This window comes from Clytia hemisphaerica, unplaced genomic scaffold, assembly GCF_902728285.1.
Source record: "Clytia hemisphaerica strain Z4C2 unplaced genomic scaffold, Clytia hemisphaerica genome assembly, whole genome shotgun sequence".
Lineage (NCBI taxonomy): Eukaryota > Metazoa > Cnidaria > Hydrozoa > Leptothecata > Clytiidae > Clytia > Clytia hemisphaerica.
This window is the reverse complement of record NW_027103668.1, coordinates 322,593-345,968: the sequence shown is the minus strand read 5'-3', so window position 1 is coordinate 345,968 and position 23,376 is coordinate 322,593. Positions and strand designations below refer to the sequence as shown.

General features: G+C 35.8%; 2 protein-coding genes and 2 long non-coding RNA genes across 6 annotated transcripts in view; all 4 read left to right on the top strand.

Moving 5' to 3' along the window:
* The first annotated feature begins 3,472 nt into the window (after positions 1-3,472).
* LOC136803303 (solute carrier family 12 member 2-like) overlaps positions 3,473-23,376 on the top strand; it is a 33,506-nt gene continuing 13,602 nt past the window's right edge. The window contains exons 1-8 of the mRNA XM_067060026.1: positions 3,473-3,939; positions 4,402-4,681; positions 4,906-5,094; positions 5,404-5,984; positions 6,281-6,772; positions 8,907-9,207; positions 9,482-9,685; positions 10,812-10,946. Coding sequence (XP_066916127.1) covers positions 3,553-3,939; positions 4,402-4,681; positions 4,906-5,094; positions 5,404-5,984; positions 6,281-6,772; positions 8,907-9,207; positions 9,482-9,685; positions 10,812-10,946 — 2,569 coding nt within the window. The 5' untranslated portion in view covers positions 3,473-3,552. The remainder of the gene's footprint in view (positions 3,940-4,401; positions 4,682-4,905; positions 5,095-5,403; positions 5,985-6,280; positions 6,773-8,906; positions 9,208-9,481; positions 9,686-10,811; positions 10,947-23,376) is intronic.
* LOC136803324 (uncharacterized) lies at positions 16,524-17,224 on the top strand. Its single transcript, XR_010846132.1, has 3 exons — positions 16,524-16,684; positions 16,807-16,911; positions 17,182-17,224. It is a non-coding gene; the product is annotated as an uncharacterized lncRNA (long non-coding RNA).
* Positions 17,367-18,621, top strand: LOC136803322 (uncharacterized). 2 transcript variants are annotated; one of them, XR_010846130.1, is made up of 4 exons: positions 17,367-17,427; positions 17,838-18,016; positions 18,210-18,303; positions 18,410-18,621. It is a non-coding gene; the product is annotated as an uncharacterized lncRNA (long non-coding RNA). The 2 variants fall into 2 exon arrangements; XR_010846129.1 differs by having other exon boundaries at positions 17,373-18,016.
* On the top strand, positions 19,709-21,401 carry LOC136803319 (repetitive organellar protein-like). Of its 2 annotated transcripts, none has more exons than XM_067060045.1 (5): positions 19,709-19,780; positions 19,995-20,138; positions 20,255-20,392; positions 20,880-20,953; positions 21,128-21,401. In XM_067060045.1, the coding sequence occupies exons 1-5, from the start codon at positions 19,714-19,716 to the stop codon at positions 21,338-21,340; spliced, it is 636 nt and encodes a 211-aa protein (XP_066916146.1). In that variant the 5' UTR covers positions 19,709-19,713; the 3' UTR covers positions 21,341-21,401. The 2 variants fall into 2 exon arrangements, with proteins under 2 accessions (XP_066916146.1, XP_066916145.1); XM_067060044.1 differs by having other exon boundaries at positions 19,712-19,828.

The window sequence follows — 23,376 nt, the reverse complement described above, 5'->3', positions numbered from 1 at the left end:
TTTAGTAACATGGAGTTGTCAGTTGAATCTTTTGATGCGAACTAGGATCTCATTTATGATTTATATCGAGGTTGAAATTAAGAGAATCTTTTGAAAGTTTTTCCTTCATTTAAAAGTTTTATTTTTACATAAGTGTGCCCGTTTCATATCAGACAAATATTTCATATCAGGACAGTGTCTGCCTATTGTTATATTATGTTGATATAAGCAAAAAATGTTTTTCTTTTCCTCTTTCCGACCAATCTTGCTCCACATCCGTGTCAATTCAATGTGAAAGAGCTTGTGAATCAAAATTGATGAGTAAGCAAACGGTATCACTCTTATTTAAAAACAAAACATTTAAAGTATAAGTCCTTTCACGAGAATCTAATATCTGGGTCTTTCCATATGTTTTAAAACTCTTAGCTCTCTTATAAGCCCGATATTACAACCAGTTTGACATGAAATTATACGTACAAGTTATTTTGAAGTTTGAAAGTTTCTTTATAAAAACATTATCGTGGCTTATCTCCTTAATCCGACCGTAAAATCGCTCATCGTTTATATTTTTAAAGTTTTGAATGATTTTAATTTTGTTTTATAACTAAAGACGCGCGCGCGTTTTTAATGTTTTTTACAAATAAACTCAGTTGTGTGTTATTTTTGTTAAGATTCTGTCGCTTTTTGTAAAATGTTTCTCCATAAAATGTCAAACTTATATGAATTTTACGTTGGAGTTGGCAGTGTAGTTTGCATGCTTGACGTAGAATTTAGTATCGAATCTTACTCACGGCTGAGATATTAATCAAATGGTAAGCCTTCACCCCTATTAGCTTTGATTCTACGGGACCCAACACAATTATTGTGTAAGTGTTTCCAGATCTGATTTAATGGGCATGGTTTTGCGGAAGATCTGGGAAAATAGATAGAATTTGAACAACAGAAAAGGCATGAAGTTAAATTGCACTTTAAAATCGCTTAGTTTTGACGGGTTTTGATTGCAAAAAACCTGTTTTTCAAGATTGAAAAAATTGATCTAAATCTTCTTTGGTAGCTTAAATATCTAAGGAATTTCTTTCGGTTTTGTAAAGAGTTGAAAAAATTATCAAAGTTACTCTCAATCAAATCTTGAGTCCGTCTTATCTTAACGCACTCTTAATCTCAGCTGTAACGCTAAGCTACGCGACTTGTTTACTTTTAGAATTAGTAACCTTCGGACAAAATCACTAGGTTTATCTTTGTTGACTTAACTCATAGAGGCTGCTTGATTGAGGAATTAGTGGGAGATTTCATTTTTTTTCTCCAAGCCTTATTTAGAATGAATGACTAATCTAAACAAGTTTGAGTTGATCGACCCAGTCATATTCATTAATGGAAGTTTATCGTGGCTCGGATCATGGGATTTACGTTTGGCTACATTTCGAGAGATTCTTCTCTTGTCCGATGATGGGAGAAGAATCTCTCGAAACGTAGTAGCGAAACGTAAATCTCGTAATCCAAGCCACGATAAACTCCCAATAATATGAATAAATGATTACTGTAGTTATGTGTTGAACCGTGAAAAAGAAAGCGGCTATTGTATTTTGATTTTTCCCGACATGTTTCGGACTCGGTCCGTTCTCAAGAGAATGATATTTCTATAGAAAAAACAAAATTATTTGACGTCAATTTGGACAAATACGTCATTTTAGGCGATTTCGGCTTGAAAATGGGTTGGTGTAAATGGGGCCATCTGATAAGTTGAATTTGGTCTAAAATGAACGTGTAAAACAGACTTAGGCGCACGGTTGGCATGGCTGGAACCCCCGCCCTGGCCTGAGGGGGGGGGGGCTAAAAGGTCGAGCAGCAATTGGTACCTGATTTCAGCCTGTGGCTAGGGGGGACTAACCATGTTAGGGGTCACCTAAATTTTTTAAGATGGACCTGGGGGCTAGATTCTATGTTTGGTGATTGAATTGTAAGCAGCCTACCAACCCATAGGTTGGCACTTTCTCATCTTATATTTTAATCTAAGCAATGCTCAAAAACAGACAATTTGGTATCTAATATATTATCTGCAGTGCAATAGCAACTGGGGGGCAAGAGGGGCATCAATAATTTTTTCAAAATTGGTTATTTTGCAAAATGCAAAGTTTTTCTTTTTTGATTTGTCATAATTGTCTTATAAGTGCATGTTTTGAGTGCATTTTCAAGCAATCTAGAGCTCAAATTTTCAAAATCCCCCCCCCCCCTCGGGCCAAACCATGGTTGGCCCTCGCGGTGTCACTAAACTTCAGCCCCCCTAATATGAAAATGCTTCCTACGGCACTGATCTGTAAAAATTCTTTAATCCTGTTGCATTTACTTAGATAAAAAATCTGTCTGGCAAGGTATCTGCGCCCTGACTTACAAAACCTTGATAATCTGGCATGAACCTTCAGTACTTAGCTTATTTCTTATTTCTTAGGGCATTTATTCTATTAGCAATAAGCTAAACTAACTGTTGTATTTGTTTGATTGTTTGAAAAGGATTTTCGAAAAAATTTGACGTGTCATTGGCTTAGGGGTCACCTAAAATATTTGGCAACCAGGGGTTACCTAAATTTTAGGGGTCACCTGAATTCTTAGGGGGCACCTAAAACCTGCTGCCAAGCCATGGTTGGAGAAGGTTGAGTTCTTGGTTCAATCCATGAGGCGTGAGGGTTCTCAATTCTTTGATGCAGAAGTTTTCTCTCTGTAGTATTATCCTTTTCATTTTTTCTATATCTGTCTCGTTGATCTGTTCGATGATGGTGCACTTTGCGTCTCTGTTGAAATCGTAGTTGGTTTGGTGGAAATGTTTACACGCTGGGATTGTCTCTTGTCGTGGTCTGTATGCATTACTTCTATGGTTATTGAGTCTTTGATTGAATTGGGTCTCGCTTTTTCCAATATATTGGATGTGACATTTGTTGCATTCCAGGAGGTAGATGATACGAGTGCTTTTGCAGTTGACGTTGTGGAAGATCTGGTATGTCTTTTTGGTTTGTTGGCTGGTGAAGGTTGAGGTTGACATTATTTGTTTACAGCAAAGGTTTCCTGTCCTTCTTAAGCAAGGCTGGCAGCTTTCCTTTCCGTTTTTGTTGTTTTCTTGAGACTTTGTTATTGGATATTGATGTTTGTCCAAGTAGATCTTTCAAGTTTTTGTTGCGTCTATACGCAATGACTGGTGTTTGTTGGAAGGTATTTTGAAACCGTTCGTTGATGTTTAGGATATCCCAGTGCTTTTCGAGTAAGGTGCGGATAGGTAGTAAGTTTTTGTTAAAGGTAGTGCCGAAGGCGATTTGTTGTTTATTCTTGGTGAATGATTAGTTATGGATATAACATCTCTTTAGAAGCGACCTTGGTCTAGTATTTCATTGAAAATCCTAGGAAGGAGTGTCTTGAACTTAGAATGCAGAGAAGAAAAATCTTGGAAAGTTTTATTTCAACTTTACATAGTGCCATTTAATAACTCACTACTCACTTTTAACAGAAAAAAAATTATCAAAAAGCAAATAAAGATTATAACAAAGAAGAAAGAAAGGCCGACTTTCTTCCACTCCACCCTATATCATGGGCGATCATATTCCCAATAACGATTCCGACATGGTGGAACTCAAGACTATCGGCTCGACGCCCTCTTCACCACAATCGCCGTCATCCAATGGAAACCTACTACACCCTAAAGCCGCCAATTCACCGCCTCCGTTGAAAACTACAGGGGCAGGCAAACACGCCCGATTCAACATTGAGAAAGTGGATTCTCCAACCACTACAGAAGCAAATACAGCACATAATCAAAATACAATCCATGATATGGATACCATCGGATATGCCACACATGAGGCTGTTCCGCTTACTATGTTCTACCGGAACGAAGCTTCGGTACCCGGACATGCAAAAACTCGACCGACTTTGGAAGAACTTCATAAAGGTTTTGATGAACTGGACGAAATTGAGGTATTTCATTTTTTTAAGCACGGCACTACACTAAAACACTAAATCGATTCATGTCTAAAAACTACTTTGATCCCTTGCATATATATAGTAAATACCTTGGCTTTTCGGTCCTTTTTACGCCTAATACCTAATTTAGCGCCGGTCCCATTTTTTGGCTCGGCCCTAATTTAATTCAGACCCCTAACACCGTCCCTTTTTGCGAAAGAAAAAAACAATAAAGGCTGCCGTAAAAAGGGCTGATAAGGTATAGCCATGCCTGGATGGTAGCTTTGAAATAAGTTTGAGATTGTATTGTTATTCATTTGGGGAGGGAAGACGTTATTTTGAGGGGTCGGGAAATTCATTTATTGCTCTAAATACGATAAGAAATGCGATTTGACTCTCAAAAAAGTATAACCCTGTATGAATTATATTGTTAAATGGTACTTCAAATTTTATGTTGATTTTGATATTTTTTTCAAGGCAGAAGACGGTAGCCCACCCAAAGAAAAAGAACGGTTGATTGAAGAAGGATCTAAAGTCATCCCAAGAGGTGGTTCCTTGAAATTCGGATGGTTCAAAGGTGTATTAGTACCCTGTCTACTCAACATCTGGGGTGTCATCCTATATCTACGTTTGCCACTGTTGACTGGTCAATCAGGAATTTTATTGATCACAGCAATCATTTTACTATCTGCTTGTGTGACTACCATCACTACGCTATCGATGTCAGCTATTTGTACCAATGGTGAAGTTAAAGGAGGTTTGTACCAAGTTCAAAAAATTATTAAGTATCCACTAAAACTTAAAAGTCTTACAAATAACCACCGGAAAAGTGTTGCGTTGGTCATGAAGACAAACGCATTTTTAGAACTTTTGGAAAAAAGCTAAAAATTTTAGTCCAAAAGTTGTGAACTCGTTCATTTACACACAACTGTAACGTTATCTTCTTTCATAAACTCACGACCTTTTTTCTATGCTTCATAGGAGGTGCTTATTATTTGATATCTCGTGCGCTTGGCCCTGAATTCGGTGGTTCGATTGGTATCATCTTTTCCCTGGCCAATGCAGTAGGTGTGGCCTTATACGTGGTTGGTTTTGGTGAGACTGTCCAACAATTGATGCAGAATAACGGTTTGACCATGGTCGATAAATATAATGACGTCCGAATCATTGGTAAGGGTTTATTTTACAATCTTTCATTATTCAGTTGATTGTGGGTTTTGATATCCAAAATTAAAAACTAAGGTCTTATTTTTGATAGGACAACATTCTGTAATATCGAATATCTATAGCAAAGGGTTCCTGCTTTTCTCCATTGCTCTTTGAGTGCTAACTCAAAGATTCTAAAGTCCCAAAAAGATTCAAATGTTTTTTTTCTAATATCTTTTGCTAAAAAGTGGAAAGGTAAGGCCAACGTTAATCCTCTGAAGGAGACTGTCTAAAATCACTACAAACGATTTCTAGCTCTTTTTCTTCTTGCAGGTGTGATTGTGGTTTGTGTATTATTGGGCGTCACTTTGATCGGCCTTGATTGGGTCATCAAAACACAACTTGGTCTTCTTCTCATCTTAATTTTATCAATGATCAATTACGTTGTTGGATGCTTTAGTGGGTCTGTTCTCACCGATCTGGATGAACAGAAGTTGCAAGGATTCACATCGTTCTCTACTCAAACTTTCAAAGACAATCTATTCCCTGAGTTTAGATCTGGAGTTGAAGGCGGAAGTTTCTTTGCCTCATTTTCAATTTTCTTCCCAGCTGCTACAGGAATTTTAGCTGGGGTCAATATCTCAGGAGATTTGAAGGACCCGGGTTATGCAATTCCTAAGGGAACCTTTACGGCTATCGTCTTGACAACCGCTGTTTACATCGCGTTAGCCTGGATGATTGGAGCTTCGACAATGAAAGATGCCGCTGGTGCACTAGCCCCTGTTTTAGCGGCTGCCAATGGAACGCAAAATTCAAATAACCAAACGGTCACAGCAGTGGGTAATACCACTGATTCTCGTGGTCTTGATTGGTGCGTTCCGAATTGTGATTACGGCCTCTTGAACGATGTCCAGGTAAAACGTTAACTCCACCATTAATATCTCGACCAATAATAAAGGGCTCATCAGTTTACCTGACCTTATGCTTTTTACACCCATTTAATCATTACAAAATACGGTTGTTTGAAACATTGAAGACGGAAGTTTCTTTACCTCTTTTTTCAATTTTTCTGTTACCTGCTACTGGCATTTTACCTATCTTCAATTTCTTAGGAAATTTGAAAGACCCAGGCTATGCTATTCCCAAAGGAAACATTGTGTGCTCTTTTTTCCATTAATGAAGAGTTTCTTTGTCTTATTTTTTTCTATAGGCGATGGAAAGATTTTCATTAGTTGGACATTTAGTATTGGCTGGTATCTTTGCTGCAACCTTGTCATCCGCTCTTGCCAGCTTGGTTGGATCACCAAAGACGTTCCAAGCTGTATGCCGTGACGGCATTTTCAAAGGACTCGGATTCTTCGGAAAAGGGTCTGGACCGAATGACGAGCCACGTCGGGCTTACGTTCTCACTTTTCTGATCAGTACTGGGTTTATACTGATTGGTGAACTAAATGTCATCGCTCCAATCATCTCTAATTTCTTTTTGATGTCTTACGCATTGATCAATTATTCTGTCTTTGCTGCTTCATTGGGTAGATCCCCCGGATGGAGACCGTCATTCAAGTATTATAACATGTGGCTCTCCCTCTTGGGGTGTTTTTTGTGCATTGGGATAATGTTCTTGATTAACTGGTGGGCTGCTTTGGTTACCATAGTGATCATTATGACGCTTTATAAATATGTTGACTACAAGAAACCCGAGGTACGCTTTTAATTCTCCATCTTTTCGTCTTCCTTTTTCGGTCTTTTCGGAGCCGGCCCTAAAACTACGCCGGCCCCTTATCCACCACAGACCAAATAATGCCAATAAGAGCCAGCGTTACATAGGGCTGAAACTTGAATTTCATCACGTTTATAGCAGTTCCTTCCTTATACGCTACGCAATTCGCTGCGTAACTTTAGCCTCAAAAAAGGCATTTCACTTATCGGGGAGAGAAAAAAATTGAAATAATACATTTTAGTATTAACCTCGGGATGAACTTAAAAAGTGCCAAGCTGATGATCAAAACATTTCTGGAATAATTAATTTATCTACTTTCGTTTGTTGCCAAGATTTAGAAGATACCAATCGCACATCTATTTTTGTTTCGCATGAAAATTCTTTTCCGTATTACTACACTATATTTACGTGCATTTTACACGCATTATAATTAGGGACCGCAATGATTTTTTCAAATTGTTTTTAGCGCATTGAAACCATGCTCATTGGAAAGAGCATCAAAAAAGAAAAAAAATGAGGGGTCATTCATCAAAATCGGCCAAGCCGTTCTCGAGATATGAAATTTTCTATCTCCTGAAAATGACCCTTTTTATGGAACGATTTTCGAGGATTTTTGTAAAAATCATGGTTAAATAGGTTTAAAAGTGAAAATCCGGGGGTTATGTCAAAAAATACATTTTTTGCAATAACTTTACTTCTATTAATGCTATAGCATTGAAACTTGGCACGAAGGTTCTCAAGACAAAGTTTTAATTTTTTATCAATTTTTTTTTTCAATTTTTTCGTTTGCCGTACGAATGAATCGAAAATATCCTGTATGCCGGAGAGTTGGCAGATTGTCACTCTCCGTGGACTTTGAACTTTCGAATTGTAAACAAACACGCGCTCGACAATTCTGTAGAATTTCTCGAATACCAATAAACTTTGAGCCAAAAAAGACAGCAGAGCGCGGCGTGATGAAAATGTTAATTTTTATTAACAAACAATATGTAAAAAAGGTTGAAATTTCATATTATCTTTGTCTTAATGCCGGGGAGGACAGCTAAAGCCCTCAAAAGTGGCTTTTTCCCAGAAAAAACTGAATAATTTTTGTAGGATTTGATTGGGTCAATGAGACAAAAAAAACAAACAGCGCTGATCTCTTCCAGTTCCAAAAATGTATAACATCATGGGGGTTTGAGGACGCGCTCACCTGTCTAAATCCAATTTTCTGTTGGTAGGTCGTCTGCCATTCAAAATTTTACAAAATTGCTCATATTTTCATAAAAAATAAAGTTATGGCCACCAAACTTTTACAGGACATTTATTTAATGATAAGAATGCTTCTAAAACTTATCCCATGGTTATAGGTGGTCTAAAATCTAAAAACAACATTTTGGTCGATTCCAACCATTTTACCCCCGTCTTTCGCGGTCCCTATTATAATGCGCTTACCAGTTATAATCCCTTATTACTACATACCATAGTTACTATGTCTTCATAACATACTTGTACATACTACGTTATGTGATGATGTAAACTCAATATAAGTTACATAACAACCACTTATGTAATTCCATGACCTTTAACTCCATTGAGCAGCGCCTCAGATTTTAGTGAAAACGCGAAATTTTCCCAAAGTAGGCATCTAAGTTGGGTATTTCTATTGACTTATTATAATGCCAAACATAAAAGGAATAAGATTGTGAAGACAAAGCACATTTTTCTTCATTTAATAGTTATTTTAATTCATAAATTATTTTGAGTGCAATGACTGACTCGTTTTTACCAAGGTGATTAAAACCCTTAAGTTTTTCCACTTTTTGAATAAAGTAAACAATCAATTACCATAGTTGTAGTTTGAAAGCGAGGTAAGCGTTGCTGTTGACGTAATTTATGAAAAAGTCTACCCTTAAAGATATTTTTTTAATGATATAGAATTAACAAAAGAAATTTCTCGAAATTTGTCCTCTTGTGTCATGAGGGGATTTGTCTACGTAAGCAAATTGCAGAACATACGTAATACGTTGTTATGCTGTCCATTAACCTTACTGATCTTCGTCAAGTTAAAAAATACTTTAGGGTATTTTAGGGTATCATAGTATTTGGTAATATCTTTTTCCTCTCAATTTTCCAGATCAATTGGGGATCATCGGGTCAAGCGCATACCTACATCAAAGCTTTGAAACTGGCTCACTCGCTAAACCGTACAGACGAGCACGTTAAAAACTTCCGTCCACAATGTCTCGTTCTTACGGGTGCACCGTCATCCAGACCTAACCTGACGCTACTCGTCTCTCATCTTACGCGTCACGTTGGTCTGATGATCTGTGGTCAGGTAATCGTCAAAGCTGATGGGATTGCTGACACGTCTACCGTTAATCAAGAAAAATTTCTCCGTCAGAAAAAGCTGAAAGGTTTTGTCAGTGTAACTGCAGGTAAAACATAAGTTTCATCTTCTTCAATCACTCAATCTTAGATTTAAATTTAGACTTAAATTTGCAGTTCTAGAGCTAGGTTCAATTATAAGGGTTTGATGCCTCTTAAAAAATAATAACACCAGAGCATGACACCTTCGCTTTTGGTTAAGCCCTATCTCAGACGAGACATTTACTTCTCGTTTGCCACCGCAAGTATAATTTTATTCCGCACTTTTCACTCGCGATTATCTACCATTTCTGGCATTTTCTTGATTATTTTTTTTGTTTTAAGCTCCTTCTTTACGTCTTGGTGCTCAAGCACTTATGCAATGTTCCGGTCTCGGCAAATTACGTCCAAACATCGTTGTCATTGGTTACAAGAATGATTGGCAAACAGATGATATGGAGAAAGTGAATGGATATATTAACATTCTTCATGATGCATTCGAAGGGAAACTCTCCGTAGCCTTATTGAGAACTCCTCAGAAAGCTAAAGGTAACGTCAACATAATTATAAACATGGTATTAAACTTTTTAGGGGGAAGGATTTTGGTTTGTTTGGCCAAGCTTTCAAAGTGCAAGTACCACCACAATTACTTTGTGCATTTAAATTAAATAATCCATCATTTATTCTTCCGTTTAAAAGCGGCAAAATGATTGGATAAAGTTAAATGTCTAGTTAAATGTCGTTTTATAACAACAGCATTTCTTAGCAAACCTCCTTGACAAGATCGGTCTCAAGTTTACTAGAGTCGAATATATTTACCAGGCCTTACAGTCCCCCGCTTAAGCCTTGGAAGTAAGGGTTGGTAATTGTCTTCTTTAGCCACCCGATGCATTTTATAGACTTTTTGCTAATCAAGATGTCATGTTAAATAATTAAAAGCTCCAGCATCAAAACAATGATAAAAAAATTAGTGCACCCTATAATACTTTAATGGGATAAACTTTCGCAGGTGTCATCCGCGAAAATCCGCGAAATTAAGTCCCAATGGAAATTTGGAAGGGCCTCATCCGCGAAATATTTCTAAATAAAACTCAAAATATGTCAAATAAATACTTTTTGAATGGTTACTTGCATCAAAGAGGCGCAAATAATGTGTGTTTCAACAACCAACATGTATGATTCGACAGTGAAAGTCACAAAATGGTGAAAATATTGACACCCAATAGTGCCACCTGTGAAAGTCCCCGCGAAATGAATTTCGTAGATAGGCCGATAGGCCCAACGGTGAAATTTAATCCTCGCGAAAGTTTATCCCATTAAATTAACTATCTATTAATGTGTCATCGTTTTGATGCTGGAGTTTTTTGTTATTCAACATTACATCCTGATTAGCAAAAGGTCTACTGAAGTGCTCGCATTAGAGTATACATATATCTCAACCTCTCTTCTACTTTTTTTATGAACACAGGTAGATAGGCCCAGCGGCGAAATTTAATCCTCGCGAAAGTTTATCCCATTAAAGTAACTATCTATTAATGTGTCATTGTTTTGATGCTGGAGTTTTTTATTATTCAACATTACATCCTGATTAGCAAAAGGTCTACTGAAGTGCTCGCATTAGAGTATACATCTCAACATATCTCAACCTCTCTTCTACTTTTTTTTATGAACACAGGTGGTTTTCTTGACGAAGAATATGATGATGATGAATATGATGAAGAACTCGAAATGAACATGAATTCTTTTCGTAACGAAGCTGCCATGAACCCTCCCATCGTTCTCGATTATGACAATGAAAATGATGATGAAGGTAAGGTTATACCTTTCCATACCCTATTCATTCCAATCCTAAAAGGTCTTCTGGTTTGCTTCTGCCTTCTTATAACACTTTCTTTCCTCTTTATATCACTATCCTTTGTATCTTTGTATTACCCTTCCATTGCTCTATTCACTCATGGAAAATGAAAATGATAATGAAGGTATACAATTCATGATATGCACCATTGCAATGTCTTCCATTCCACCCAATAGCTGATTGGTTCAAAGTGACGCATTGACTGATTTTACGTCACTTACAACCAATCAGCTGTTGGGTCCGTGATGTAATGTTAGAAGACATTGCAGTGGTGCATATCATGAATACTGAAGTCCACTGACTTTAAGTGTGCGCTATCTTTGCTTTGCTAGTCATTCTTCCTGCATTCTCTCATTCTTTTACCAGGATATCTTATTTGACATAGTCAATTGACTATCTTATTTGACATCAATTCCACAAAAGCTTCCTATCGAGCAATTCTCATTGTTGGACCTACCCCGGTGGAGGTCCTATAAATTAACCTCTGTTCGTCCGCTCGTTCGTTTGTTCGTTCGTTTGTTCGTTCGTTACCAACTTTTCTCGAGATTGGCTCATTAGTTTTTTCTAATTTTTTGCACAAAGATGTGTAGCTATAAACCCTCGAATGTGACGGAGCACGATTTTCGAAAAAAAAATTTTTGGGCAAATTTGGGCCAAAAAACGGCTAAAAAATGGGTATTTTGGACTTTGTGAAAAATTGGATCATTAATATTTTCTGATTTTTTGCATGAAAGTAGGGTACCATCATAGGTAAAAGATGGCTCAAGCAGATTTTCGCAAAAAAATTTTGTTGGCTCAAAGCGCATGTTTATCTATAAGAATCACTTTTAATAAGCATACATCAATGTTCTTAGTCAAATTACTCAATTTTTTTTATGAGGTAGATGTTTTTTTTGCTCATGAGGGCTTACTTTTGAAGAATATGTGTGTTTAGACAGGAAATTTTGTTTGCTTGGCGTGTTTTTATGGAAAAACTGGCCAAATTCGATATTTCTTTATAAGCATATTATCAATTACTTAGGTATTAGCTTTTCTCGAGATAGGCTTTTTCATTGTTTATGATTTTTTGCACAAAGATGCATAACTATAAACCCTTGAATGTGACAGAGCCCGAATTTCGAAAAAAAATGTTTTTGAGCAAATTTGGTCTAAAAAACGGGTTTTTTGGACTTTGTAAAAAATTGCATCATAAATTTTTTCTGATTTTTTGTATGAAAGTAGGGTACTATCATAGGTAAAAGATGGCTCAAGCAGATTTTTGCAAAAAAATTTTGTTGGCTCAAAAAAGGCATGTTTATCTATAAGAATCACTATTAATAAGCATACATCAATGTTCTTAGTCAAATTACTCAATTTTTTTATGAGATAGATGTTTTTTTTTGCTCATGAGGGCTTACTTTTAAAGAATATGTGTGTTTAGACATAAAATTTTGGTTGCTTGGCGTGATTTTATAGAAAAACTGGCCAAATTCGATATTTTTTTATAAGCACATTATCAATAACTTAGGTATTAGCTTTTCTCGAGATTGGCTGTTTTATTCTTTATGATTTTTTGCACAAAGATGCATAACTATAAACCCTCGAATGTGACGGAGCTCGATTTTTGAGAAAACATTTTTGGGGTAAATTTCAGCTAAAAAACGGCCAAAAAAAGAGTTTTTTGGACTTTGTGAAATATTGGATCATTGTTTTTTTCTGATTTTTTGCATGAAATTAGGTAAAAGATGGCTCAAGCAGATTTTTGTAAAAAAGAATTTTTCAGCTCAAAAAACGCATCTTTATCCATAAGAATCACTATTAATAAGCATAAATTAATGTTCTTAGCCAAATTGGTCAATTTTTTGACGAGATGGATGTTTTTTTGCTCACGAATTCTTGAATATGGAAGAATATTTCAAGAGCATGAAATTTTAGTTTCTAAATGTTTTTTTTCAACACATCCTCACACTTATTTCTACTATATTTGTATTTATGTAAAAATCGTAAATCTACTATATTGGTAGTTACGGTAAATTCTATATCTACCATTACAGTATGAATAATATTTCTACCGTATTGGTAGAATTTAAAAGCTATATGAGTGGTAATAGAATGACGTAATGTTACTGTAAGATTGTATTTGATTGGTTAAAACGAAATTGAAAATAAATATGGCGGACTTGCTGTGTGAAAAGAAATGAAGAACAACAAATTCAGGTACAGTAGGCCATCAAAACGTTTCACTTCTTTACAAAATTGAAAAGGACCTACCACCTGATAGAGCTCTTCAAACTGAGCGAAGAGATGTATTACATCAAAGTCTCAACTTTCCTAGATCGAAAGTTCCCTTTTAGTGGAAATTTCCCTCATTTTATCTGCACAGTTTATGCTAAATTATATTGAAATTTGACAAACAAAACCGGTCATAACTTTTGATCTAGGAAAGTTGAGACTTTGATGTAAAAGTTTATTCACCGACACTTTGTAATTTTGATGTATTTTTGAAACAATAGCAGTCAACTGGCCACGGTCTATGGGTATCCAGTATAATAGCTCATTCATCCCGCAGTGTGGGCTTTTAGGTTGTTCGTTTGTTCGTTCTGGTGGATTTCTGCCTGCTGTCTATTTCTTACCGTCTTATAAGCGTTCCATGCACTAACCTTACAATAACTAGCTATAATTGTAGTACGCACACACATACAGCACTGGGTGAATGGGGGATATCCACACCACACCTCTCTTGTTGGATGAGATTTGCTTTTGTGGCAGATAGATTTTTTGTGTGTACATTAACAGGCCCCAGACGATCTCAATCGAACGGAATCGACGATCAAACCAGTTGAACCAAATCGAAAGCAATCGACCAATTGAAATTCAATTGTCGAACGCAGTTGAATCTCAATCGAACGTCAAAATTCTGGGTAATATTCGATTGGTTTGATTGTTGTTCGACTGGTTCGATTGTCGATTCCGTTCAATTGAGATTGTCTGGCGTTATTCTTACAGCTTCCCAACATCTAAGCAAGCTCTCAAACATCACAAGCCGAATGAAATTACTTTTGATTTCCCGTAGAAATTATGCGATGAACAATCCGGGGGCCAATGAATCGACGATCGAACGCAATCGAACATCAATCGAGCGCAATATCGAATATCAATCGAACGCAATCGAATATCAATCGAATCTGAAAATTGCAGTAATATTTGATTGAGATTCGATTGCGTTCGACAATTGAATTTCAACTGGTCGATTGCGTTCGATTTGGTTTGACTGGTTCGATCATCGATTCTGTCTGATTGAGATCGTCTGGACAGGCGCTGTGGTATAGTAGTCATTGACCTCTTGGTTGCTGCACAGGTAGCCTGGGGGGCACTTATAGCTTTTTGATAGACTGGATGGCGCTGATAAGTGGCCTGGTGTAATTTGGCAGGCTTCATTTTTTAGCTTTGCTTGAGGTGGTAGCAAATCTGTGCCACTAGATCCAGTCCCTTTTTAGAGAAAAACAAACAGAAAAACATGACCAATGAACCATTTTTATCAAATCTTGGAGGTATTTTCATGTTTTTATTATAGTTTTATAAACTTTGATGGGGTTTTAGAATAAGATTGATTGTTTTGTTGTTTTCATAGATTTTTTGAAAACGAACGTAAAAAAATTCAAGATGCCTGAATTCCCATAGTCTACTTAGCTAGACTCAGCGCCATCAAAATCATCAGGAAGCAAAGTTTAGTCAGAAGAAGGCTCTAGTCTACTGCACAGGTGACTGAGGTTCAATTCCCACTCACAGGGCTCACTTGTGGCATGAGTGAACGAACCTTCGCGCCTGGATCAACCCATGCCATGTGAGGGGAATTGGGTCAGTCCAAGGTGATGACACTAGGCGCTCATTGAAACCTTTAATAGTTGCAAAAATAGGCCTTAAAGCTTCCTGTCTGCAACTCAACCAAATAGAAATAGAAATATATATAGGTTTGCAATTGCTGACGTATTGGATGGGTGGAATTTGCTAGATGGTAATTTGGCTGGATGGGATGGGCTGTTTGAATAGCAATTTGAATGGGTGGATGGATATCTGGCTGGGTGGGGAGAGTTGAGCTGGTGGGTTTATCAACGGAGCGGGATCAACATGGATTGACAGACATGTGGTGGCGGTGGATGGGGTCAGTCAGGTCAGTCAATTTATTTTTCACAATCCATGGCATGTGGCTTGGATTGGCTGCTGGGTGGATAGGGATCACCTGAGTGGATGGGGATTGGGCTAGGTGGATTGGAATTTGGCCTTGTGGATTGGGACCACCTGGGTGGATTGGGGGGTGTCTGGGTAGATGGGGATAGGGTTTGGCTGGATGAATGGACTTGATGGCATTGCATGGGTTGATGGCATTGTGCTGGACAAATAGGGATCACCTGGATGGATTGAATCACCCATGCGGATGGGATAATTGCATGGTGGATAGGATCAGCTGGGTGAATAGGAATCGCTTGGGTAAATGGAATCACTTGGGATGGATTTGCTGGGAGGATGGAATTACCCGGATGGATGGGATTTTCTGGGAGGATGGAATTACCCGGATGGATGGGATTTTCTGTGCAGCAGATGGCATTTGGTCAGGTAGATGGGGTTTGCTGGGTGAATAGGATTGGATGAGCTTAAGATTGCATTTGACTGAGTTGGACCTTTTAAATTTTGATCAATTTATTTAATCATAGCTTTTTTTAGCTTCAAGTTTATCGTATAAAATTAAATAAAAATGGCCGAATCAATAGAAGATATATGGAAAGAACTTCAGGGTAAAAAAGAGCCTAAGGAAGAGTTGAAAAAAGAATTATTGGATAATCTATTTGATCCTCTGATGCCACTAAGAAAAAAATCTAAAGGCAAAACATTATATGGTGATAGAGACCCAAAGAAAAAAAGGTATCCCCGCAAAAAGACATCAAGGAAAGGTAAGTATCAAACCTTTATGGTTTACTTTTCTGTTAACGTTATTTAAAACCTTTAAAGCAAACAACATTTTGTCGCAAAGTTACTTTGTTCTTTTAAGATTAAAATCTACTAATTTTCCAATTTTCAGGAAATACTGCAAATATGGATGTTTTTGAATCTGGAAGTGAATTTATTATTGACGATAATGATCAGGATCAGGGTTGCAGTGATTCCAATGATGTTACCAATGATGAAGATGGTAAATATATCATTTTTCTAAAATGAAAACTTTTTCTTTGACATTGCTTTTTGAATATGTTAATCAAAATACGACCTACCAAAATTGATTTACCAGAAAGTAATTTCATATTCAAGTTAACTTTTTATAAAAATTTAAGTTAAGTTTTTCATCAAAATCGATTTTTTATTAGTTTTAATGGACATTTTGGATGAGGCGAAAGAATTGCTTGGCCCTGTTAAAAAGCGAACTTGGGGACAAAGAATAGAAAATTCGGAAAGTAATTGGTTTGCAGCTAGAGAATATTTGCTTGAAGAACTGGTCAAAAGAGAGGAACGACCATCATCGCTATGCTATAAATGTTTTAAAGCTGAAGCTACAGCTACAATAAAATGTGTTACCTGCTCTCCTTTTTTACTGCTCTGTCCTGATTGTGACTTCGACTTTCATCAATCAATCATCTTCCACGATCGTCAATGGTTCAACGGTTATTTCAAGCCACTGAAACCAGATGAGCATATTAAAGATGGTGAAATAATCACAATACGTAAACCTTTTTTTTTACTCTTACTGCATAGGATTTGGAAGATTAGAACTAGAAATAAACATTTTATTCTTCTTTCTTTTGCTGAAAATGTTGAAAATCTGAGAATTGTTGATATTTTTTAGCTAAACCAATGCTGTTATTTAAAGATTGTGTCTCATGCGGTCATCTTTGTGATAACTGTGAAATAAGAACAATGAACGCTCAAATAGCTGTCATTACAACTAGAGGTAATCTTTACAATCATTTAGATACTTCAATATTTAGCTCAGATATTGTTTTTTACTATAAAAAACCCATGTGAATATCAGTGTTGCTAAAATTAAAAAGAATCATGTTTAGAGAGTGAAACTTATAAAAGCTAAGTGCATGTTATGCACTTTTTGTTTTAAGATAGATACCCCTTTTTATTTTTTATTTTTCTTCGTTTTGCTACTTTTTTTCTAACATCATTATTATTAATAGAATTAGAAGATACTCTCAAAATTTCTTTCTTTAAGGACGTTTTGATTTAAACAAATACACCCGTATTTGTTGCTGTTGTGGTGGTGAACATACAAACCCTTTCCAAATCAGAACATTGATTCAAAACGGTTTTTGGCCAACTACTCTGAACTATGCGCAGACTATTGTCAATGAAGAATGTTTCAAGCTTTGGGACAGATTTTCCAAACGCATGCCTGGTTGGTTCATCACTACAAAGTTTTCTAAGAAGTCTTTCTGATATATCCATTTCAAATGGCAGGGTTTGTTCTTTTTTAAAGATTGTTTTGGGTTTAATTCATCTGGCATTAAATGGCCTATCAATTAATCTTGTGCTTTTGTGAAATAAAAATAGTAGGTTCTACGCCTGAGAGAGCAACGTGCTCTCCGTGTAGTTCAAGTGTTAGCTATGCACCATGGTATCTGTGTGTCGCGAATACAGATCCGGTGATGTCTGGAGAGCTCTGCGCTTCCTACTCGAAAAAATAGGAAGAAATGGTAAAGTTCCTATCTATAAGAAGAATCTTTTATGTCTCACCTATTGCTCACCTTTTATAATTGTTCTGAAACTCAAATACGCCACCTCAAACAAAACAAATTACACTATGATCAGAAATGGAAGAATCAAATTGACTCCAGTTACTGTTCTACTCTTTGTTTACTTTGTTTTTAGAATGGTACAATCAATGCTAATACTTTCGTACAGGTGTATAGGGAATATAACTTTGCACAGTATGAAATTGAAAAACGCCTGTCATTTTCTTGGTTTGACTGTCCTGCTTGCGGAGATCAACAGCATTCCTGTCACGTGGACGGAAACTGCAAGCTTTATCGTTATAAAACATCGGGGAAGTTAGTATCTTTTTTCCTGTTTCCCTTTAGGTACATGTCACTCGTTTTCATAAAAATATGCCGGCAACAAATTACTGAACTAAATAAAAAGGATTTATACAGCATTTAGAAAATGATATTTTTATGATATGTTTAACTCAAAAACAATTTTGCTCATAATTGAACTACTTGTAATATTTTTCTCATAATTTAGACTTGTATCAAATTCTTACTATGGTGACATTTTCATTGCCAAAAATCAACATGTAGATGACCTTTTGGAAGAACTGAACTACAATCCAAAACGGGTACTTTAAATAAGTTTTAATGATTGTAAAGTCTGATACTTTTAAACCAGAGGAACTTAACTATCAATTGGTTGTTGGCTCATATCTCTGTATTGTATTTCTTTAGAACTCAGAACCTGTCCATTGTGGTGGAAGTATTTTGAAAGCAGCTCAAAATGTTTCTAGGAAAAAAGCATCATTGGATGAAACTGGTTTCGAATATTGTGTATGCAGACATGGTGTTGCACAGCGCGGTGTTAATATGTATAGGGGAGAGATTTTTGGCTATGCCTACTACTTGCAAAAGGGAATCATGGTTGACAACAATGTAAAGTTTATGTGGTGGTATGATGTTATCTGTAAATATTGGGCATGGCTAGAATCACACGACCCATTCATTAAGGAAGATATGAACCCTGCCCTATCGGTTCTGCATGGTAAAATGCATCAAATGCTTTGTCAGGTTTGATTTTATTTAATTTACCATAAATTTTCATATTTTCTTATTTGGGCGAGAATTTATTTCAGCGAGTCGCCAATTGTTTTAATCGGTGAGTCATGGAATTTTTTAATTTTGGTGAGTCCTTATTTAGTGCTCGCCATCAAAATTACTATTCTATAGGTATATAAATTGAAATTTTAGGTATAATTTTTTACGGGCAGTCACAAAAAGTTGATATGATAACAATTGCTTACTTTTTTATTCCTCAGGTTAAATATGGTGGTAGGTGGCAGACAGGTGCTGCTTTAACAAGTGGAGAGGAAGCTGAGCAAGTCAATAGTTATTTGTCCAGATTGACAAACACTACAAAATACATGCTTCCACAAAGTATGTATAGAATTAGACATTTTAACGATTTTGTAAGACAATGATGACATTTATTTTTCTAATGATTTAGGTAGCATTTTTAACGAATTTTTTCTTATGTAATTATGATTCTTTATTCAAAGATCGAGACGATACCATAACTGAGTTTGCTATGGATTGGAACGGACGCAAAATTCGAAATCTGGCAATGACACTTGTCCAAAGATATAAAAAAGTATGAAGTAGTCAGTGTTCTCTGAGATAATATTTTTGATTAGTACTTTCTCAAACATCAAATTATAATCAATTCGTTTTATCAAACTTGAACCATCCTTGTGTTTTGCGCTTTACTACATTTGAGGAAATTCGAAATGTTTAATTACTGTTTTCTATCTATTTCAGGTTCAAAAAGAATTAGGAAAAATATCTAAACCCACAAACTTCGATGAACTTGAACAGAAGAAACAGGATTTTATTTTAACTACTCAAGGTTTGTAATTTTTCAAACAAATAAAAAAAGTGCACTATTTCTGCCTATTCTTTTTAAAAGCAACGTAAAAAACCTTTATAATGTTTTAGAATACGCTAAAAAAGGAGAAGGAGATGAAAAAGAAAAAAAACTAATGGAAGAAATAGCAAAGATCAGATTCGAAGTTGCAATGAGAAGTGCCATGATTGGTAAATTTGCTGGTATGTATGCAACGCCCTACTGGGTACGGGTTTTGCAACAACTGTGCGGTAATAGTTACTAATAGAGCTTTTACTCGTTTTCAGTCTATATTTTCGCCAAAACTTTACCAGTGACGTCTTTGATGTAAAATAAATATGTCTCTCTTTTTGTTTGAACAAAATTCAATGGCATAAATTGAATAAATTGTCTTTAACTTTCGTTTTTCATTATTAGCATCGAGTAAACAAAGAACAAAGCTTAGACGTAAAAATACTAACGACAACGAAAAAGCCGATAAACTTGAGGCGAAGTTGAAAGAAATCTTTGGAAACAGTGACAGTTGGAAAAAACACTTAGAGGAGACAGAACGTAAACTTGGTATGTTATTTCACAAAACGTATTTTGTCCAGCAACTTTATTTTCCTTTTGATCAGCTCTAACTTGAATACTGAAGTTTTCTCAGAATCTTTCAGAACATGATATTGTATTTTTAGAAATCCGGAAAAAGTCAAAACAAACGATTGACGATGGCATGTTGTACCAGAGGCACTTAGAAGAGAAAAAGCTTTTAGTCGAAGAAATGAAAAATTTTACTAGCCACTACAAAAAGAAACTTATGTCCCTGAAAACTGGTTCGTAATTTTGCTTTAGATATAGCACAAAAATTGCAGAATCACCTACACGAGTAGTAGAAAGTTTATGCGCGTGTATACTTTTTAGTATTACAATAAGAAAACAGCAAAGGGTATTGTCTCAGTGGAATGACTTTGAAAAAAGAGGTGAACGTGAACCTGTGCTTTTTACGTTTCCATGGTAACCCATAGTGGGTATCCCAGTAGGAATTTTTGGGGAGGTGTTAAACTTTTTGCTGGCGGTTAGCGGTTAGAGGTTTTTATATTTTTCTCAATAGAATTTCTATTGTTCTTTTTGTTAAGGGAGCTTCTGACCTCTCTGCCCACTAAGTTGCTTTGTAGATTTGAAATAAAGATTCATTTTAACTACAACCACCATTGTTTTACCACTGACTTCAAAATGATAAATGAAATTATTTTGAAAATATTTGATTTGACCAATATCACTACCTGTAATAATAAGAACGTTTTTTCTCGTTTTTTAAAGGAAAAAGTTGCGCTTTGGCTTCAAATTACACTTCTGATATACACGACAAGCCAACGCTGGAAATGCAACACGATGTAAGAGTTTATGAACTATTTTCACCAAACTTAATTTATATCTTTTATATTTTCTGTCTAAGATTCGTACAGTGTAAACTTCAGGGAATTTTTTGAACGATTTTTACATTAACATATGTTTTATATATTTTTTCAATGAATGTTGAAGGTAACAAACCTACATTTTTCTTTCAGACCTTGATGGAAGAAGGGGAACAAAATTTGAGAAGGAAAGCTATTGACTTGTGTTCGCAGCAACTATCAATCGGAATCGAACTCTTCAGCAAAGTTGTTACAAATGATTTTTCGGAAATTCCAGACGAAGAGAACGAAAGTGAATTTCCCAAATCTGACCATGAAACCAGCGACACGAGTAGTGATGAAATAGACGAACACAACGAATCGTGACTTTAATTTGTACACGCCTTTTTATAAGAAAAGTGTACTTTGGATGAGGGTCAAGTGTTCTTAAGAAATTGCCAAAATTGAGGGTGAAATATATTCTTAACGTATTCTTAATTCTTTAGACTTGTTTTGGACTTTGAGCTAAAATTACATTTCTGCCTAAAAGTTTAAAAAAAAACTAAGGAAGTAGTTTTCTCAATTAACCAAACACAAAATGACTGTATTCTTATCAAATTCTGTGAACTCACCCTAGAGGTTACTCTTAGGGTATTCTTACAATTTTTCCAATTTTCACCCTGATATTCTGATAGAAGATATTCTTACAAAAAAAAGCGTGTATGAAAATGAAAATGCTTACGTTTATTCAACTCACATAATACAACATTACTTTAATTACAAATTATGAAGAGTAAGAATTGAAAACTTGATTTGGCTATTATGATGTTATTTTATCTTTGAATATCAATAAAATTATAATATATTTTTAAGACATTATTTATCAAAGTAGAGTTTATTTATTTTTATGTCTTCCATAATCTAGGGCGTCTTTCTTGCGACTAAACATTATCCAGTCTAAGTATTACCAACCGAATCAAACTTCCGAACGTCATATCTCAGTATTCTGATTTCGAGGGTTATATTTTACAATTTAGTATTCCTCATTCTGTACGATGATAGTCCTTATCCTCGTATTTATTCGAGTTGTTAGATATTTATATATTTTATACACACAGCATATACTTTATATCAACACTTTTCTTGTAAGAAAAACCAATATTTTTGGAGATTAAAGAAACAATGTTAAGAAAAAATATTATGCTGCTGATATAAGCACAATAAACCTTTTCAAATCGCATCCAAATTTATATATTTATATTATGGATATATCATCCTGAAAATTTAAACTCAAAACTTCTTTTCTATCACTGTATATGTTTGTTCACGGTCAGAAGTCTCTTAAAATCGAAACATACAGCCCGGCCTCGTCTTCGTTTAATTATATTCTTTAAAAAGAAAAATTAATTCAAAATGATTCGGAAACCGGAAGAGCTTTTCAGATAATTCTTTATGACATCGACCGTCCCTACCTAATTGCGAAGAATCGATACGCATTTTTTTTTCTGAGGCTTCATTTTCTTCAAATTGCTCATAGTCCAGTGGGATGTATGACATCTAAGACTGTCCCTACCTAATTGAGAAGAATCGATACGCATTTTTTTTCTGAGGCTTCATTTTCTTCAAATTGCTCATAGTCCAGTGGGATGTATGACATCTAAGACTGTCCCTACCTAATTGAGAAGAATCGATACGCATTTTTTTTTCTGAGGCTTCGTTTTCTTCAAATTGCTCATAGTCCAGTGGGATGTATGACATCTAAGACTGTCCCTACCTAATTGAGAAGAATCGATACGCATTTTTTTTCTGAGGCTTCGTTTTCTTCAAATTGCTCATAGTCCAGTGGGATGTATAACATCTAAGACTGTCCCTACCTAATTGAGAAGAATCGATACGCATTTTTTTTTCTGAGGCTTCGTTTTCTTCAAATTGCTCATAGTCCAGTGGGATGTATAACATCTAAGACTGTCCCTACCTAATTGAGAAGAATCGATACGCATTTTTTTTCTGAGGCTTCGTTTTCTTCAAATTGCTCATAGTCCAGTGAGATGTATAACATCTAAGACTGTCCCTACCTAATTGAGAAGAATCGATACGCATTTTTTTCTGAGGCTTCGTTTTCTTCAAATTGCTCATAGTCCAGTGAGATGTATAACATCTAAGACTGTCCCTACCTAATTGAGAAGAATCGATACGCATTTTTTTTTCTGAGGCTTCGTTTTCTTCAAATTGCTCATAGTCCAGTGGGATGTATAACATCTAAGACTGTCCCTACCTAATTGAGAAGAATCGATACGCATTTTTTTTCTGAGGCTTCGTTTTCTTCAAATTGCTCATAGTCCAGTGAGATGTATAACATCTAAGACTGTCCCTACCTAATTGAGAAGAATCGATACGCATTTTTTTCTGAGGCTTCGTTTTCT

Excerpts from the sequence above, each read along its gene's own strand:
- LOC136803319 (XM_067060044.1), top strand. The coding sequence starts at position 19,714 with ATGGAAGAAATAGCAAAGATCAGATTCGAAGTTGCAATGAGAAGTGCC. Across the intron at positions 20,393-20,879 it reads ACTTATGTCCCTGAAAACTG|GAAAAAGTTGCGCTTTGGCT; the intron begins GTTCGTAATTTT and ends CGTTTTTTAAAG. Across the intron at positions 20,954-21,127 it reads CGCTGGAAATGCAACACGAT|ACCTTGATGGAAGAAGGGGA; the intron begins GTAAGAGTTTAT and ends TTTTTCTTTCAG.